Consider the following 19,355-nt stretch of genomic DNA (forward strand, 5'->3'; position numbering starts at 1 on the left):
TATGGCCTCGATGCACGGCACAACTCTCTCACACCTGTCTCAGCTGTGCGTATATCTGTCAGTTTCATTTTAGGTAGAAGTCATATTCTGTTTTTCTGCTATCTCTGATTTACCGCCCTCATATCTTTTAGTCTCAGTCTCTTTTCGTTCTTAATGAACAACCGCTTTTCTCTCTCTCTCTCGTGTCTGCTGGTGTAGCCGCCTTTCATTTCGCCTCCAGCTGTTCCCTGAGTTCAACCTGACAGCCTTGTGGCAAATCCGGATTTATGACTTGAGAAATGAGGCAGGACTGAGCCCATGCATGGCCCACTTTGCCCCCATTGCCTCTAAACAGAAAGAGCAGCCCGTCCCTTAAAGCCTTTGCAGCCCCTGCAGCTCCCCTTTTATCGCCATCCCCGAGGTCACCGGTGGCCAACAACTCAAGTTATTCAAGCAACCACAATCGATGCAAAGCCACTTTGAAGGTCTTTAGTGTCGTTAATGTTGTTAAAGCGCAGATGGGTGGTCTTTAATCAGGTAGCTAAATCAAATATCAACTTAGAATATCTCTAAAGGCATACATGAAATAGTAAATCCATGACTTAATGCTTTTAGAAATGTGATTTACTGTAGTTGTCTAGTGCAGGTTAAATATGGATACATAGACAAAACAAACTGTTAGCAAAATAACTGTGTGTCTGTTGGCTGAGGACGACATGCTCCGAATTTCAGGTTGAATTCCACTTCGAAGAATGAATGCCATTCTTTGCTAAACAATATGATATTGAGTCTCCAGGCAGGCAAAACAGAAGCAGAGTGTTTGGATCACCTTCTGCATTGTAAATTCCTAAATCGAATAAAAGCTTTTTCACTGCATACTCTGCATATACGCGCCACATTTTTTCCCATAATACCATGTATTGCCCCGGCCCCCGTGCCCATTACTCAACAGACGTATTAGCTTGCTTATTAGGGACGGTGTCACGGAAATTGTGGCGGTTATGTGCTTCAGCAGTAATTCGACATGCATCTGCCAAGGAAAACATTTCCTGCCTTGTGTGGCTCTCAGCAAGCGATGTGCCCCGTGGTCAGAACGAAGGCCCCATGCTGCAATAATGGAAAGAAAGTCCCAAAATGTGCTGACAGCTCTCACTAAAAGAATGTAGCTCTGGAAATATGATTATCTCCCCCCGTTTATTTGTGGCCATATATCTGCCACGCTAATTTATGTGCTGCTTTTGCAAATGTAATTGTTTTCTTTTAATGATGTCTTTTTAATACCTTCCTTTTTTAAATTTAGCAGCATTATCTCTTTTTTATTATCTCTTGCGTCACACAAAGTTTTATGCAGCTGTTTGGTTTTGTCATTCTGGATTTCATAACATCTGTGTAGGGAGCACTTTTCTCACATTTTGACGTGTCTTATTTCCTCTTTGGAAAAAAAAAAGTCTGTGTTAGTGAAGTGGATAAACTCAACAAAGCTCCCGACAGTAGTGACATATTCTTTCTGTCAGTTCAGAACAAAGAATACCCACACAGTGAATCATGCTCCCACCGCGCTTGGCTTGTGCAACGTGTCAGCCCATTGTCGCTTTTTGTCAGGCGATGCAAACGTGTTTTTGTCTCAAGTCGTGCTCCTAATGAACATAACGGTAAAGGTCAGTGGAAAGCTAACAGCGAGTCCTCACCTAGGTCCAGACTGTGGCAGTAAAGTGAGAGATTCACCAGCAGTGTTGACCCGGTGACCTTTGAGGAAGCTGAAGGCCTGTGTTTTCAAGTGGTTTCCTTCAGTAGCTCTGACTCAGTTGCCTGCTTGAAGAAGTGAGATCATATATGTAGGTAGAGGTGAAATGAAGACACTGATACAGACATAGTGCCATCGTTTGGAAAAATGAATAATGTGTTTTTTTATTTACTTAGGGTTTTTTTTGTAGCAGTCCAGATTTTGAATTAGTGACATTATTTGTTTAACCTGAAAATAATTTAGAAATAATAGAAAGTCATTTATTTAATCACCTTAATGAACTGATAATAGTATACTGCCACACAAGTGTTTGTGGATATATTTTTCCTGCAATTACATTGCATATGAATCATTTATGGGAGACACCCAAACCTTAGTGATGATAGGATGATGATAGGATGACATGGAAGGTTCTCATGAGAAATCTGGAGTCTTTACTCCAGGTTTAAGGCTGTCATGGGATTTGATGCTGTCCGGAGACACCCCCCCTTTGCTGACTTCTGGAATCTTACACACTACTCTCTCGCCTTTTTTTTCACCAATGACTTCTCTCTCTGTCTCAGAGTGCAACCAGTAAGATATGGTGAGCAGCACCATCCATGCAACAGGGTTGCCTCTGCCACTTTATTTAATCTTTTCAGATCTACAAGGTTGAAAGAAACAAGTAGAAAGATGTGCCTGCAAAATTACACACACACTTCCCTGCGTAAGTCATAGCAACTCTTAAGACACTAGTGGATTTGAAATCTGTTAGATCTTCACGCCTCTGCTCTAGTCTGATCATGGAAGTTACTCTGATATAGGGCTGCCACAAACGATTATTTTGATAGTCGACTAGTCACCGATTATTTTTGCAATTAGTGACTAATCAGATCATCATCCATTGGACGTAAAACGTACAGCTTATTACACCAGCAGCATCTGCTCTTATATAACTATCATTAGCTTACAGCTTTAAGTGTTTAAGGTATGTGCCAACTAAAAATAAAGACAATATGATAGTTTATTAAATTTTAATGAAATTTGCAGATTGTTTCGGTGAAGTTTAATAAACTCCTTGCTATCTAAAATATAACAGGACACTGGAGTATATTCTCGAGCATCTCACACTTCTGATAATCAGCTGTCTGCTTGACGTTTATTCAGTTGTGTAAAACTATAACTTTAATCTCAGCCAAACCGATTTACCCCAGAACTTTAAAAAAAAAAGCCAAACAATAACGTTTTTAAGTTATCTAAGTGACTTATATATGTTTAACCTGAGTAGCAAAAGACCGTGGGGAGTTTGAAAACGATTTGCGGGGAGTCCGGTGTTCTCACGGCTCTAGTGAGCCTAGCCCCCGGCTAGCTATCGAGCTAGTGGGTAACAGACGTCTCCGAAAACGTCGGAGCGCTTTTGAAAATATGTGGTGTCCTGATAAACTGAGCAGATATTTGAGGTTTACACAGCTACATTCTCGCCTGAAAATATGTTAAACGTTTATTTTGTGACCCAGAAAGAATAATAAGAGTAATATTAAAACTAACTAGCTGCCGCCATTGTTGGAAACTGAGCTGAGCTGCGCTATGAATTCTGGGACAAAGCTTCTTCTTCTTCGGGGTTTAACGGCAGCTGGCATCCTTGTACATGCAGTGCTGCCATCTTCGGTTTCAGTCCGTTATTACACTCTTAAATTCTACTACTTTTTCCTGCGTCTTTTGTGATCTTACAAAGCTTCAAACGACGCGTCGACTATTAAATGAGTCGTCGACGATTTTGATAGTCAAGGTAATCGTGACTAGTCGACTAGTCGACTACTGTGATAGGACAGTTTGGTTTTTGGAAGTATGCATGACACATAGAAACTCATAGAAACACACAAATACAAAGGTCAGATACAAATACAAAGACACATCAAATACAGATGTGTCTTTGGAGAGTATCATAGGAATTTCTAAACAGTTATTATTACTATTGTTATTAACGCTTAAATATGGCAAAGATGCAACACAGCGTAGTGTATGGATATTTCACACATTGTTTTATGTGTATCAGTTAATGTGGTATGGATATCCATAGGACTTTATGCAAAAAGGGTTATTTATTTACACATATATATACATATATAATAGATAAAAGAAAATGTCAAAACAGTCCATGCAGGACCCAGCACACCAGTCGGTGTCTATATGGTAATGTCATGAATGCACTGGGTAGAGAGAAACACTGAAAAGCAGAGGGAGTGAGATCAGACCGGGCCAGTTATAACTGCATCTGCATCTCTGAAGGGCAAATTTATGAATTTTACTACCAGCCAGGCCCGGCGGTTGACTTTGACAGAACTTTACAAAACCCGTCCACTTTTCCCTGATCTTTATCAACAGGCCTGAGGAGGAAGAGGAGAAGACAAAAGACAAAAGAAGGCAACAGCTTTTCTAACGTCTTGCATGACTTTTTTTTTCTCCATTACTGAATACAGTTAAGAGATGTTTTCAATTGTCTACAGGCTGGAACAGGGGCAGCTGTTTTTATGCTTCTTTTATACAAATAGAAATGTTTCTTTTAAAATAACTTTATTTCAACACCAGTATTTTATTTGAAACCCACCTCCCAACTATTAGTTTGATAATCCAAACAACTAATTTGATTAGCATTTGGCATACAAAAAGTGTACATGTTCTAAAAATACGAAATCAGATGTGCAACATTCATAACTTATAACTCTACTTTGCTGAAATGTAACCACTTGTCACCGTTGTAAGTTAACTGTTATATAAATGACAAATCAGATTGCTGTGAGGGGGTACATGCTTTTCTATGTAATATTACTATGCCTTGAAGGTTCTGTAAGGACTGTCACATTCAGAGGTGGGTAATATATTTCCTATAGCAATGATATCACAATATGACATCACATAAACATTTATACCTGTATAATCACGGGCGATATGACAAGGCACGACACTAGTGACATTATAACTTTAAATTGGAGGAAAAGAGAACACCGAGTCACAACCCAGTGACTCAGTATTGGCCAGTGCCCTAAAATGAGGTGTCAAAATTCTTATCTGAAGTGAAAAAGCTGGATCATGTCACACATCTTGTTTGCTGACCACGCGATTTTTACTTGTGGTATTGTTGCAGTACATGTTGGATGTTGTAAATACATTTTACTTTGGCTTATTCAAAAAATATTACGCAACTAACAAAGTATACATTAACCTTCCACTAACCATTCAGTTGTCTTGTTAACAGTTAACAGGTGTGTCTCTTTGAATGGTGGTCCAAGTGTGAAATAATGTTATAGATGATTTTTTTTATAGTAATGTTATTACAGCTTTATAGAAGCTCTTCTAACTTACACTTTTCCCTCACTCATATGGTGGTGATATTATTATAAACTTTTTCCTACATTGCAAAGCCCAGCAGTATATCTTGAGCGCAGTAAAACCCTGACTTGGCTTCTTCTACATCACTTTTCATACCCTTAAGAAATGTTTCCAGAATCAGATTCCCCCTTAGACGAGTCCGTGACTGCAGGCAGTGTGATAAACAACATCAGACCGCTGACCACTGGGTGATGGTATAATGTTCCTACTGACTTTCCTGCAGCCTTGGCTGGCACTGGTTCTCTGTCTGTGCTGGTCCCATTGGATATCATGATCTCATCGCTGTGTGACTGAGTCGCCTCTCTGATCTCATGGGTGTGTTGGAGGGTATTTTTGAGGGGCCCTTCCCCAAGCACACTAGGAGTGGCAGGGCATCTGATATGTGAGCATGAGGCGAAGTGTGTTTGACGGCTCCTTAATGACGTTGTGTATCGCTTGGAATACATACAATATTGTCATACTGTCCATCGCTATGGTGACAGAATAATTTTGAAATCATTCAATTTTGAATTGAATTGTTAAATTGTTTCACTTTACTATAGAACAGAAAAACAATAGCTCTTAGGAGCTGTTGTTTTTTTTGTTTTTTTTTAACCATACAGCCTTTCAGGAAGCTACAGCTCTAGGTTAGAGCTACAGCTCTAACCTCACTGTCTTTTGCTTGCTCTAAGAATGGCACTTTACAGGTTGATCAAGTTTTACAACAACTTACATTCAGGGCATGACAAAGGTTCAAAAAATCTGGCGAGAAAAATGACAAAATTGAAGAACTGCATTCATCTGTGGAGACATGCTCACACATCTGTGTCTGCTACTTTGAAAATCCCTATTGGATATGCAACGTACATCTTACTGTACACTGAAGATAAATCGGTGGGAACTGGAAGAACTTGCTGCTGTAATGTGAGGAACTCAATGCAGGCAACTTAATGTTCATTTGAGGTCAAGTACTGTGAGGACTTTGACAAAGCTCTGTGTTCGTCTTTTCAAGAGTTTGATTGCAAGGAAATGTGGAACACTTTCTTAATCCCTGGGGAATTAAAGAAATATGCATTTAGGGGCTCAAACAATCGGCCAGCGAGTGCACCTCCTGATAAACACTAAACGGTTGAGGAGTTACAGCCCTGAAAGGAAAATAAGATTGAGACGGAATGAATGCCGCAGCTGGGGCTGGAGTGTGTGTGTGTGTGTGTGTGTGTGTGTGTGTGTGTGTGTGTGTGTGTGTGTGTGTGTGTGTGCCAGTATATGTCTATATCGACTTGTGTGGTTGTGTGTATAAACTGGAGTGCAAAGCATTTTGGAGCAGGGTTTAGTCCACAAAAGCCTTATACAAAAGCAGTCCTACAGTTGGATAATACTGAATGTGTGTGTGAGTGTGTATGTGTTTCAGGGGCCTGAAGCTTTAGGCAGAATAATATCGACCATTTTTTCCTCTTTTACTCTCCAAACCGACTCTCATTTATTCTAATTCATGTCCTTATACCTTGACCATAGCAGCACGTTAAGAAAACACATTTTCTGCATATTTCAACCGTGTTATATAATGTGTAACACTTTTAGAGTTTTTACATGAACTGTAGTCCTTTTGACTCAGACCACCAGATCAGTAAAGTCTTCCACATGTTTTTCTAGTGGGAAAGGAGGAATAATATATTTTATTGTTAATTCCTCAGTGGCACCATAGACCTATAGGTTGCTCATTGTTTTATTTTATTTTATTTTATTTTTTGTGCAGTAGGAATTTGTGAGTCCCACATTTCCAAAAGCGTTTCATCAAGCTGATCTAAGTTTAAGTCATTTATAGCTATTTGAGTTGGTTCAGGCAGCCAACAAAGTCAAGCTTGGCCTCAAGTTGCCTAAGTTGCTTTAGTTGCTAACTGTTTTGTTTTCAAGCGATGTCTGACGTAATCAGTGGCAATGAATGTCCTGGCTCAAATACCTGAATACAAGAATATGAATATATATACATAGAAATCATAGATCTGCCTTTGAGTTTTTGCAGTAAGGCCATCAAACCTTTGCTTGTGCTCGACCCAATCTCTCACTGCTTAGTATTTTACTACAGTTGGATTGCTGAGGTCGGGAAATATAACACAAGTCTCCTGGGGCAAGAAACACATGCCGTCACAGAGTCAGTTTTTTAAACTGACTTGGAGTAAAAAACTATAAACTTACTACAAAAGCAGACCCAGACAAAACGGATGGCTTGTTTTAAACTGGTTAGTCTGCCAGTTGGTGTTACTCAATGTCTGACTTCTTGGAATGGTGTTCTGCGCTGGTTCGAGAGCTTTGAGTAGAGTGAGAGTGATGGTGCAAATGGTGAAACCAAGACAAGAACTTGTGATGAAATGTAATTCTAGTTTTGATTTAACTGATAGTTAATCAGTGCATCAAAGCTCTCCATCCAGAACACAACGTGGGTTGTAATACGTTATAATTATCTATTTGAGGTTTCAAGAAAGCGCTTTACAAGTGGCAGATGTCTGGTTGAAAGGTTGTCTGTTTGTATATTTAGCAGCAAAACCTTCGTTAACACGTGCTTTCGAAAAGCATTAGGTGGAAATTCATGTCTGAGTGAACTGCTTGGGTGGGATCTAAGTTTACCATGATCTCCGAGTAGAAACTGTTTTGAATTCCGCACAAAATCTGATCACTTTTACTGGCTGACAAAATGTTTGATGGGGCTTGAGCCAGGTGTTAGGTTTCCATTTTTTCATCATTCAGAGTCATCTGATTGGCCGGTTTGAGTAGCGTTGTGAGGTCTGACCCAAACATCACTATGTGAGGGGAAAATCTGACGGGTTTATACCAGGTTGTGTGTCGTGACTGATCCGTGTGTTAATTCACATGGAGATGTGGTGCCAGGGGAAAAATGACCGTGTTTAAGAGGTGGTGCAAAGACTAGCAAACTCCTGTGTGACTGGTTGTGTATATTTTTGTGAGTTTGCGTGGGTGCACGAGAGGTCCTTCGAGAGTGATTCACTCAGTATGTGAGTGATCCGGGGAGTTTGTCTGTGTCCTCGTTTTTTCGTAGTGCCTAAAATAATGTGAATGTGTTGCTGCAGGGTTTCCATTAATAAATATGTTTCTAATTGCTCCCTTGAATAATCAATTATGAAAAAGCCTCTTCGAATTTCCTAGCACCCACGTTGACATTAAACTGGATTAAACTGGTTATTTTGTGATCATTTACACTTACAAAAGAGTCACATGGTTGAGAAATTGCAGCCAGGTAATATGTGGAATTTTTGCCCAACAAATGACTATAATCAAAGTGTACATTTGTATGACAGAAACACACAAACACACAAGTTGAACCATTTCCTGTAAAACCTTCACTTATAGTAGCAACAACAAACGAAGGCTGCATTTTTCATTTTAGGCCTTACACTGCAGTTTTAATTTGGAAGATGAGTTAAAGAAACCACGTGATTGTTGGCCTCTATAGCAACTGTGGAATTTGGATGCTCAAAATTTACTGCAGGCGTAAAAGCATATTCCATAAACATTGACACACACACCAGCTGTCTTACAGCCTCACCAGACCCACCCCCTTTGGTCAGTGGCCTGTGTCGTGTCTGTCCTGAGTCCGGTCTGAGGATCGCATGGCTGCAGCCTCCACCTGCTCTGCCAATTGGACCTGTCTGTCAGCAGTGGCAGAGCACAGGCACACACTGTGGGGATATGAGCTCAGCGTATACTGGGGGGGGGTCACCCCGGGACTGATGCAAGCTCTCTCACAGGCAGACATGTAAACTTAGCGATATACTTACACTTTCTGCCTTCAGCGTTGACACATTTGACAGCCTTGTGGTTACTTTGGGCACGTGTGTTTGCAAAGTTCTCTATACGTACAGCCATCTAAATGCTTACAACAATGTGCACACTCAGGCAAATCTGTTTCAAGCTATTCATTTTGCTGATTATATTCCTGATATGTGAACACGTAAAACAGAGATTGTCTTGCCTTATCTATTCAATTGTTTCAGTTTTCCTAACAAAGAAGCCGCGACAATCAATTCATGTCCATCAGTACGATTGCAATGATGAGTTAGATCTGTTTCAAACCTCTGTAAAATTTCCAGTAACTGGTCCTTGTAATTAAAAAGTAAAATATGTTTTTTTCTCTCTCTCTTTTTGGACCCTTGCAGGAAGAAATGAGTTGATTGCACGATACATCAAACTTCGCACAGGGAAAACGCGGACCAGGAAGCAGGTGAGTTCTCTGCAAATACCATTTGTAGCAGCCTCTATTTTTGAACCCCTTCAGAAAATCCACTCCTGTTGAGTGATGCGCCAACACCCTATACATCCCCCCCCACTGAACCCTCAATCCCTGGAGGGCTGGAGATGATGATTGATTTAGGGCCGTGGCCCAATGCACAGATGCTATAAGATCATGTGTCGGTGTTGTATCTTCACCACCTTGTGGATCTGGTGCTTGTTAGTAGGGAAACGAAGCTGGGGAAAACAGTGGTCTGGATGGGAAACTGAGGCAGGACGTGGAGGGATTTGGAACTCAATCCTCAGTCCGGTATCTGATATGGAAGAACTGATGTATGGGGCTGTGATGGATGTGGAGAGAAAGGGTCTCTGCTAAGTCATCTGTCGGAGACACTGTGGGAATGAAAAGAGATGATTAGAGATGGAAACAGAAGGAGGGGCAGTGGTAGATCAGAGATGAGTAGTAAGACAGGTTGGAGGCAGAGAGGGACACCTGCTGGTTTATCTGTGGCAAACTGACTGCTGTTCTCCAGAACGACTACATAAGACTATAGACCCCATAATTATAGAATTCAAGCGAGAAATGGGATGAAAATGACAGTGTTTCAATAAAAATACATAAAAGCAAATTAGTTATCAATGAGTTTGTTTAACAGGTCATAACTTAAAAACTGAAACTTGAACTAGTGTGTAGTTTGTACACTTTTTACTTATCGTTTTATTAAAGTATATACATTTCAGTTACATGTCTATCACTGTTTTTTTTCTTGTTTTATAGTTTTTGTTTATTAGTGAATGAAGGGAATAAAACATTTGAATCCATGTAAGCATCTCCATGTGGCAGAGGCCCAAAATGCAAAGCATTTATACCACATTGTTGTTAAAGCAGCTACGCACACCAAAGCTCTGCGTTACAAACATACATCCAACTCTTGAGATCTGCTTTTAGACACTGTCTCATGCACCACCGCAGACAGATCAAAACTTCTTTTTTCTTTGACTTCAGTAACACACAGCAGCAGGTTAAACAATTCAGTTAAATCCAATTTCTTTATGTAGCATCAAAATACAACAACAGTCACCTCAAGATGCTTCATATGGTAAAGACCCTAAAATAGTATAGAGAAAACCCCAGTAATCAGATGACCCCCTATGAGCAAGCACTTGGTGACAGTGGGAAGGGAAAAATCATTTTAACAGGAACAACCAGAATCAGAGAGGGACAGCCATCTGCTGCCACCATTTGGTGGTGAAAGGGGGGAAGACAGGACAAAAGACACACTGTGGAGGAGAGCCAGAGATTAATAATAGCTAATTCTATCTCCAAAGTGAGAAAAGGAGCTGTGCACAATTTGAGTAAGTGGCACATTTGTCCTCTGGGGTTTCATTTTGGTCTTACATATCCAAACTGTGTGGTTTTTTGGGGGGGGGGGTTTGTGCACATCAGACAGCTGTGCTACGCATGTATTCAGTTCCTACAGTGAGATCATTGGGAAAACATGGATTGTGCTCAGGATTGATCCATCACAACTGTAGCTAAGTTTTAATTATTATTATTATTATTATTTCCTCTAGAGAATCATTATTCTTTAAAAGTGTTCAATTACTGAAGGAATTTCAGTTTTGCACCATAAATGCAGTATCATTTGCAAAAGTGATATTGCTGTGAGTATGAAACCTATCTAATCATTTAAGTATATAAAAAATAAGGCAACAGACAGGTGGTTAAGAAATCTATGTTCAGCCTATAGGTTTACTTTAGATACCACTTTTGCTAAGTGGTATCTTTTCTTTATATGCACACCTGGAATGTCAGAATTCCCGGAAAAAGAAAATAAATGTTGATACTTTTCACCGGGCTTTACAGATTTCAGTGTTCCTCATTTAAAAGGCTGTTTAACCAGAAAGCACTGTACATAAATACATTTTTTTAAACACACCAAGAGAAAACAGGACTGAAAAATAACACATAAAATTTTAGCTGCAACAAATCTTCCCAGGAACAGTCTTTGCAACTCTGAGTATCCCAGAAGAAAAAAGTAACTACTTTAATAAACTCCTAGGCACTAAACTCAGTGGACAATGGTTCACTTTTCTCATAAACCATAAATCTCATAAATCCTAATTTAACCCCTGGATATACCATACATTTCCTATCAAATAACAGTGACAACGTGAAAGGGATCACTTATAGTGATGCACATGTGGCTTGAAAACAACTTCAGATGGATGATAATGTTTGTCTCTGACTACTGGACATGTAATAGTAATTAATATTAGTTGACCTTAGGTTTAAATTAACACCGTTTTTTAAAGTTGCTGATCGTCCGTGGATTAGAAAAAGAATAGCTCGTAGTTGCCACGCGGTCAAACATGTACACCTTTGGCCAGAGTTTCCAGTTCACCTGCCTTTGTCTTTTAAACTGTGCGAGGAAGCTCGACCAGTGGGAAAACCATGTAAACAGACCGTTTTTGTGGTTTATTACATTCAGTTGTTTTTGTTGTCTGTGCTTTCCAGGTGTCTAGTCATATCCAGGTTCTAGCTCGACGGAAGGCCAGGGAGATCCAGGTGAAGCTGAAGGTACGCTACGTGAGTCAAACTATTTTTATACATTCTCAAAATGCTTTTGACTATTCAAGATGTTGTTATTATCACTATTACTGCTAGATTTGACTTCAGGCTATAATCAGACCAAAGTATCAGAACTGAGGTGCCGTTAATGCGGTGATATTAATCAGCTTGAGCAGTAACAGATGGAAAAGGGGTGAAAATATAATTACCCTATATTATTTTCTTTCATACTGAAGAAAAAAGCGCTGCCGTTCACATTCCTTTAAAACAAATACACAAATGACCAGCTATCTTAATTGCACCCTCTAATTGGTGCCGGTTTTAAATGCGATGCTGGCACATTTCAGTGAAATGTGAACATGTTTCCCCAAAGCCCGAGGCTTTCTGTGCACGCCTGTGAATATGATGATCCAAACACAGTTTTCAGGAAATATATGAATCCCTGCATTATTACTGCCAGGTATTACATTTATTAAGTGCCACAATAAAAGTGTTCCGAGTGGTACGCTGAGCATTTACACATCCCTGTCCCCCCAGTACTTTCTCAGTTTGCATTTCTCATCCGCATGCGCTCGCATAGTCGCAGTCACAGCAGGCAACAGGACTCTTCCTCGCCTTGGATGGTAGCCACGAGGGTTCAGCTGGCAGGGCTCTGCGCTGGTCACAGGGTTGGCCCCTGTGACAGGCCTTTTTTAAATGCGTCTTTGGTGTAACTGAGATCCCTGCCACATGTACCCCCCATATTTCAGCTATGCCCTTGTGTTAGCCAGTTCTGGGAAGAAGAATGCACCCCGTGGCCTTGCCCATTTGGGCTTGGCGGCAAGTGCTTGTAGTCCTCTGTGGTCTGCGGACTGCTGAAGGAGTGGATTCAAAAACAAGAGCGATATCACTTTACAGTATTCCTCATAGTTTAAACATTTTGTCCTTTATCTCTTTTTAAAAAATCCTTTTTGTGACATTAGAATTTACCAGTTCTGGGATTGTTATGGTAAGCAAATCAAATCAAATCAAATCACTTTTTATTGTCACATCACATGTGCAGGCACACTGGCACAGCACATGCGAGTGAAATTCTTGTGTGCGAGCCCCACAAGCAACAGAGATGTGCAAACACAACAACACAAACGAGCAAAATACAAGAATGGCCAACCTGAAACTAATAAATATATGTACAACATATATCAACATATCACCCCGTTGCCTGCAGTGACTTAAAGTATGACCTCTAACAGAAGCTAGTTGTCATCACTGGCTTGCCCCTGCCAAAGCAATAAACTTAACTCTTGACCTAAAGGTCCTTGACTGTAATATCACCTTCTCTGCAGCTCTCTGACTGGCAGGGATTCACCGATGATGCAAGCTGGCCTCTGCCTTTCATTTCCCCTTTTAGGGCTCTGCTTGTGTTAGTGGAGAAGTAGGACGCAGACTTAAATGGAGTCTGATGAGTGCTGTCCTTTTGCTTTCTACTGTCTGTTTAATCTTACTCTCGCTCTCTCGTCTTCTGTCTCTGTAGGATCAGGCTGCCAAAGACAAGGCCCTCCAGAGCATGGCCACCATGTCATCAGCCCAGATCATATCGCCCACAGCCTTCCAGAACAAGATGGCTCTCCAGGGCCTGTCTCGGCCAGCTTACCCCACTAGTGGTGGGGTGAGTCTTCACGTCTTCCTAAAACCCTGAGCAGTAGCACAGAATCCATCAAGGATTCTGTGGGTTTAATCCAAATGTTTTAAAAATCATATACTCGTACATGTATATCATATTCTGGTAGGCGAGTTATTTGGTGAATTCAGATTGTCTGCTTACAATTTTTACCTTTCAATTGTGAATAAGGAAGCTTGATTTCTTTTAAGAAGCACTTGTCAGCTCAGGCTTACATCTTGAATACATAATAAGCACCTCAGTATGAGGATTACTGGTATGATGCAACAATTTAATGTACTTTCCCTTCTTTCTGTTTTGTAAGTTTTGGCACGGGGCACTTCCAGCACAGCCAGGAAGCCATGAAGAGTAAGTAGTTGCTGTCTATCATTAGTTTCTCATGCTATAAGTTTATTAACCATCAGATAAATTTCACCTGGGGAATTCATCTCAAAGCAAATGAAAACACATCAGTGCAATTATAAAGAAAAGTCTTCAGCTGCCTGACATTCAGCATACCACTCTAGCTCCTGCGTCTTTAGAGGTCAGGTGCTCCAATTAGTAAATGAGAAGGGGTCATGAGGCCAAGACGGTGCATAATGTCTCTCCCCCTCTCTTGTCTGTCTCTTCTCTCCAGCATTAAGCCCTTTTCCCAACAGAGCTATGCCATGCAAGCGTCTGGCCCTGCCCCGATAACAGGTGGGTGTTGACAGAAGGCTGTCGTGTCAGCAAAGTGCCGAGACAACCCAGCTCATCATAAAGAGCTTGCATAATGCTCACACAAATCGCAGCAATTTTGCTGCATTATCAACTTTTACTCAAGTCACAGTCAAACGACATGTTCACATGGTTGCGGCCTTTCCTTCTGCAGTTTATGATAACACACAGGGGCTGTCCATGTCTCCTGGTGCCCCCCCTTGGCAGGGTCGAAGTATTGCCAGCTCCAAGCTGCGAATGCTGGAGTTCTCCGCCTTCCTAGAGCAACCTCAAGACCCGGAGACTGTAAGTAAAGTGGATCCATCAGTGGTTTAGTTAGCGTTATTATTACCATAGTTGAAACAAAGGCTTACTCTTAAAAAATGAAAATGAATAAATAAAAGAATCCTGCTCACTTCATTTACACCTGACAGTGGTCCTTATACCTTGATTAGGAAATATTTTTGTCCTATAAACAAAAGTAAAGCTACAAATTCTGAAGGCAATAAGTAACTTTTCTGCTACTTTTGATTTTATTTTATGGCAAAAGCCGATGTTAAAAGCTAATCTGGCAATTGAAAACTGCATTGAACTATCCAAGTGTGACTGCAACTAAAAAAAGATCATGAGATGATCTCAAAGAATACACACAACACATCAGATGATCAGGAATGTTGCAAGTGGAAAGAAAAAGGGTGGGACCCTTGAGACAGGTGATGGGATATCACAATGAAGGCGATCAAATGTAGCGGCTGGCTTCTTATAACAGATGTCAGATAGCAGCCAACAGAGCTCGGCATTCAGCAAATGAAACATTTGCCATTTCTGGATGCGTTCATTTCCTGATATGCACTTTTGTTTCTCCAGTTCAACAAGCACCTGTTTGTGCATATCGGCCAGTCCAATCCGAGCTACAGCGACCCCTATCTGGAGTCGGTGGACATCAGGCAGATCTATGACAAGTTCCCAGAGAAGAAAGGGGGCCTGAAAGAGCTGTTTGACAAGGGGCCACCCAACGCTTTCTTTCTCGTCAAGTTCTGGGTAAAACATTTCTCTGCATTTGTTTTTTTTTAATCTCTTAATAGTTTTATATGATCTTCCCTTGTTTCTTCCTTCTAAGCTCACTTCGTTTATCTCAAACTAATTTCAGATGAAAACCTCCACTGTAATTTTTTACTCCATATAAAGCCCAGTATGATAGCTGTGTGTGGCATGTTTTATACATCATCATATAATCCTCCTGAAGTCAAGAAGGTGAAGTGAGAGTACAGTGAATGCTCTTGTTAATGTTTCGTACCACCTGTTGGCTGTTAATGGCCTTGCGGTGTTAACTGTGTTGAGATAGCTTAAGCATTGGAGTTAAATGAACTTAAGTGTGATTTAGGGCTAGAATGAATGGAAAGTCATGGCTCCCTGACCCGATTGGTGGTTTATATGCCAGCAAAGAAGGCCTTGCTGTCCAACATGCATTTGGCTTGTGCGTATTTGTATATTTGCCTGTGATGTGTGTGTATGTGAGTGTGTGAATGTGTGTGTGTGACAGGAACCTTGGGGAGAGTGGCAGGCCTGATCTTTCACTAGGAGAAATGTGATCCGAGACACCTGTCTCTGCACTATTAGACTGACCAACCCTCATACCCCCTCCTTATATTCTTATTTATAGATAAGCCCCACCAAAAGTGCATACACACACACACACACACACACACACACACACACACACACACACACACACACACACAGACAACAACGAATCACTCTCATTACCCCCACCATCACACATTGAGAGTGATTTAGGGAATAAAGCATGATAACAAAGTCAGCATAAGATACAAGCAGACGAATAGATGGTAGTGTGATTCCCGATTATCCACTGGAAATCTGAGGAAACTCCAAGTTGAGGACATAAAAATGGGACAGAGAAGGGAGAAAGAGAGCAAGAGACACAGACATTGACTTTGTTCATTCTTTTGATTTGTTTCTCTGGCCATGTTGCTTTAGTATTTGCCTCACTTCTCCACATAATATCAAATAAAAACACTTTTAAAAGGACCAACTCTGAAGTAAATAAACGACAGAAAATCAAGGATGGACAGCCTCTTTGCCAGTGGCTGTGATAGAGCAGGTCATCTGCTAACCTAAAGGTTGGTGGTTCAATCACTGGTTCCCTGGTTACTCCAGTCAAAGTATTATTGTACAAGATGCTGAACTCCAAGTTGCCCTCCAGTGGATTCATCCAAGATAGGAAAATAGAAAAAAATGTGGTAAATGACGACAGTGTAGAGTAGATAAAACAATCGGTCTATTTACCAGTAAGACTTAGTGAGTTTATAAGAATCCAACAACAATATATAACTTGGCTATGGGCAGACAGTTAAGGCTTATGCATTATTTTAGTGTGTGAAGGGTTGTGTGGGGTTAAATCTATGTGACAAACACATCCAAAGCAGAGGTTTTGCTGTCTGAGACAGACGGCAGTGCTCAGTGTTTCCCACTGATGTTCAATAAACAGATCGGCATCCAACAGTTGCCGAATCTGACACGTTGGGGTGGGGTGGAATTACCTTTAAGCTTAAAATGAGTTGAAAGTACATTTGAGGAGAAGCGTTGTAAACAGCCATAGGTTTCATACAGCCTTGTGTATACTTTCACCACTTTGCTGTGTTGCTTGCATGTTGATGGCTGAGGCAGAATGGAGGCTGAAGTAACTAAAAACAGTCAAATCTTACTGCTTTAACAAATTACTGAATCGTTTCACACAAAAATATGGCCATGTCAAGGTGACATGGTATATTAAAGCGTTAACTGCTGCTGTGTGACGCCTCCAAAGATGCTGAATGTCAGGTTCAAAGTGCCGCCTTGCATCCGATTCCACCAGATGGCTTCGTATGTATGCCATTACCCTTCTCACATGCTTGACTTACATATTATTTATTGTAGACAGATAAAAGACATTGGTGAGTGGCACCATATTGGAAGTAGTTTACTCCAGGGTTGGGAAGAGCAGCTGGTCGAGCTGTGGCATTTGAATCGGGGGCGAGGGGAAGAAGGGGATGAGTAGCCTCGCCATATATCACTGAAAGAAAAGAGAGCAAGACAGCAATAACGGGCAGGAGGTAGAAATAGAGACACAGAAGGCGTGAACAAGAGATAGGGATAGCAGGAGAAATGCTGGGTGGCATTAACCCAACAAGTCACCAGTGAAATATTACTCTCTTGATTCATGTCAGAGCCTGGTGGAGTCAACAGTTATGACATATCCAACTTGCTAGAGGAAAACAAGCTCATAACACTGTCCCCCCCTCCCCCCAAGCCTGTTCATTTTATCATGTCCCAAGGGGGTCCTCCAATTCTCAAGGCATCCATGACAAAACCCAGAAATGCTGCAAAAACAGCTGGGTATTTCAACAGCTACAGTGGAGAAACCCCCAGAAAAGACGCTCTTGGCCATGAGAATAAGCAAAATGAAATCCTTAACACATCTGAAAATATGATAACCTTATTTAAGCCATTGTAAAAGCTGGAAAGAGGCTATTTGGTATCACTGCAGTCATATAGCCACATAGCAGGTTGTGACTTCGGGGTGTGCTGAGGCGCAGGTTGGCATGGTGATGGTGACAGGCGGCTGACCCGTCTCCAAAGCTATGGTATTCTAGATTGAATTTCCAGCAAACCTCCCTGTCGGCCACTCTCTGCCCTGCTCCTCTCCCCATCTTCCTCTCCTTCACCCCCTCGGCGCCCGTGGCCCTGTCCTAACGGATTGTCTCACGCCTTTGAAGTGCAGAGGGAATCTGATTTGAGCTGGCTCTGCTAAATTGTTACACAGCCAGCCTGCCCACCATGATCTAATCAGCCAATTGCACGCTGCTGATTGTAATTGGATGAATTCCCTCGCAGGCTGTTAGGGAAGCAGGGAATGGCAGTTTGAGGAGGGTCACTAGGCCCCAGGGATGAAGACAAATAGAGGAATTACATGAGCCAGGGATGAAGATGAACGGGGTGATGAAGAGATGAGAGGAGGCTGAGCTGTGTCTCAATGGCCCATTAGGAGACAAGAGCCCGACAGGGGAAAAGGTAAAGCAGCTCAGCTGTCTGACAGAAGAGGCGTCACCTCAGTCTGATCCAAAATCTGATTATGCTCACCTCAATTCAAACTTGAGCCAGTGGGGGGATTAGAGGTGGGTGAAGCTGCTTCATCTGAGAATAAAGAAAGTTGAATCTAAGCTGCCTTTGAACTTGTGAGGCCATATTCTTCTCATAGAAACGGTTCAGCATTCCAGCACTTTTGGTTCTTGCTTATGACAGATGTCAAAATAGTTTCTTTTTCACAATCTATGCAACTTATCGTCTTGCCTCGGGCTGCTACATGTTATATAGATTTTGTGATTTTTTTGATTAGAAACACTACAAGTCCAAGATAAATCCAGTGGACGCTTCTTGTAAGTAGAGTGAACACAATGCCACTGGAATGCAAAATCATCTTGCACGCTTATACATACAGTGAGGCAGAGGAATTATATGAGCCATGAAGATGAACGGGGTGATGAAGAGATGAGAGGGGAGCTAGGCGGTACATCTTGGCAATCTTTAGGCTGGATTCGACTTGGGTAAATGAGGATCTGTCCTGTAAGCACTTCTTGGCTTACCAAGGTTACCTCTCAAGCTTTGTTGAGCCGGAGCACCTTTGACGCAGAGATCCATAGGTGTGGAAATTTGTAGATTACAGAGCTGTATGAACTGTTTATCCTCAAGTATGTGAATGTGCAGTGTGGTGCATAGGTAGTGCACACATCTCCATTTAAAGGGGCTGAGGTTTGTAGGTCTTTATACACCACCAAGCTGTTTTAATCACCATGGTTCCCTTTGGCCAAGTATATATTAACACATTATCTCTTTCTTCCTTCCAGGCGGACCTTAGTGTAAACCTGCAGGATGACAGCAGCTTCTTTTATGGTGTGTCCAGCCAGTACGAGAGCTCTGAGAACATGATTATCACCTCATCCACCAAGGTCTGTTCCTTTGGCAAACAGGTGGTGGAGAAAGTTGAGGTAAGAATGCGATACTGGAAGGTGTCAAGTGTCATTTGTTATGTCATCTTTTATTAGAGTATATACACTTATGCTGCCATGTTA

The 19,355-nt window shown here is 41.3% G+C and overlaps 1 protein-coding gene across 4 annotated transcripts in view; it reads left to right on the top strand.

The window, feature by feature from the left end:
• Nucleotides 1–19,355, top strand: part of tead4 (TEA domain transcription factor 4) — a 37,541-nt gene that overhangs the window by 12,260 nt on the left and 5,926 nt on the right. For 3 of the 4 annotated variants that reach the window (XM_086299259.1, XM_086299260.1, XM_086299258.1), the window contains exons 2-9: nucleotides 9,244–9,308; nucleotides 11,835–11,906; nucleotides 13,402–13,536; nucleotides 13,853–13,896; nucleotides 14,165–14,226; nucleotides 14,399–14,529; nucleotides 15,091–15,264; nucleotides 19,131–19,271. In XM_086299259.1, the coding sequence (XP_086155385.1) occupies nucleotides 13,435–13,536; nucleotides 13,853–13,896; nucleotides 14,165–14,226; nucleotides 14,399–14,529; nucleotides 15,091–15,264; nucleotides 19,131–19,271 (654 nt within the window). In that variant the 5' untranslated portion in view covers nucleotides 9,244–9,308; nucleotides 11,835–11,906; nucleotides 13,402–13,434. The remainder of the gene's footprint in view (nucleotides 1–9,243; nucleotides 9,309–11,834; nucleotides 11,907–13,401; nucleotides 13,537–13,852; nucleotides 13,897–14,164; nucleotides 14,227–14,398; nucleotides 14,530–15,090; nucleotides 15,265–19,130; nucleotides 19,272–19,355) is intronic. The other variant, XM_086299257.1, reaches the window with a different exon arrangement.

Source organism: Aulonocara sp. 'chitande type north' Nkhata Bay, linkage group LG7, assembly GCF_057382095.1.
Source record: "Aulonocara sp. 'chitande type north' Nkhata Bay isolate Kocher_YH1m ecotype deep benthic linkage group LG7, A_spYH_male_GT1.1, whole genome shotgun sequence".
Classification (NCBI taxonomy): Eukaryota; Metazoa; Chordata; class Actinopteri; order Cichliformes; family Cichlidae; genus Aulonocara; species Aulonocara sp. 'chitande type north' Nkhata Bay.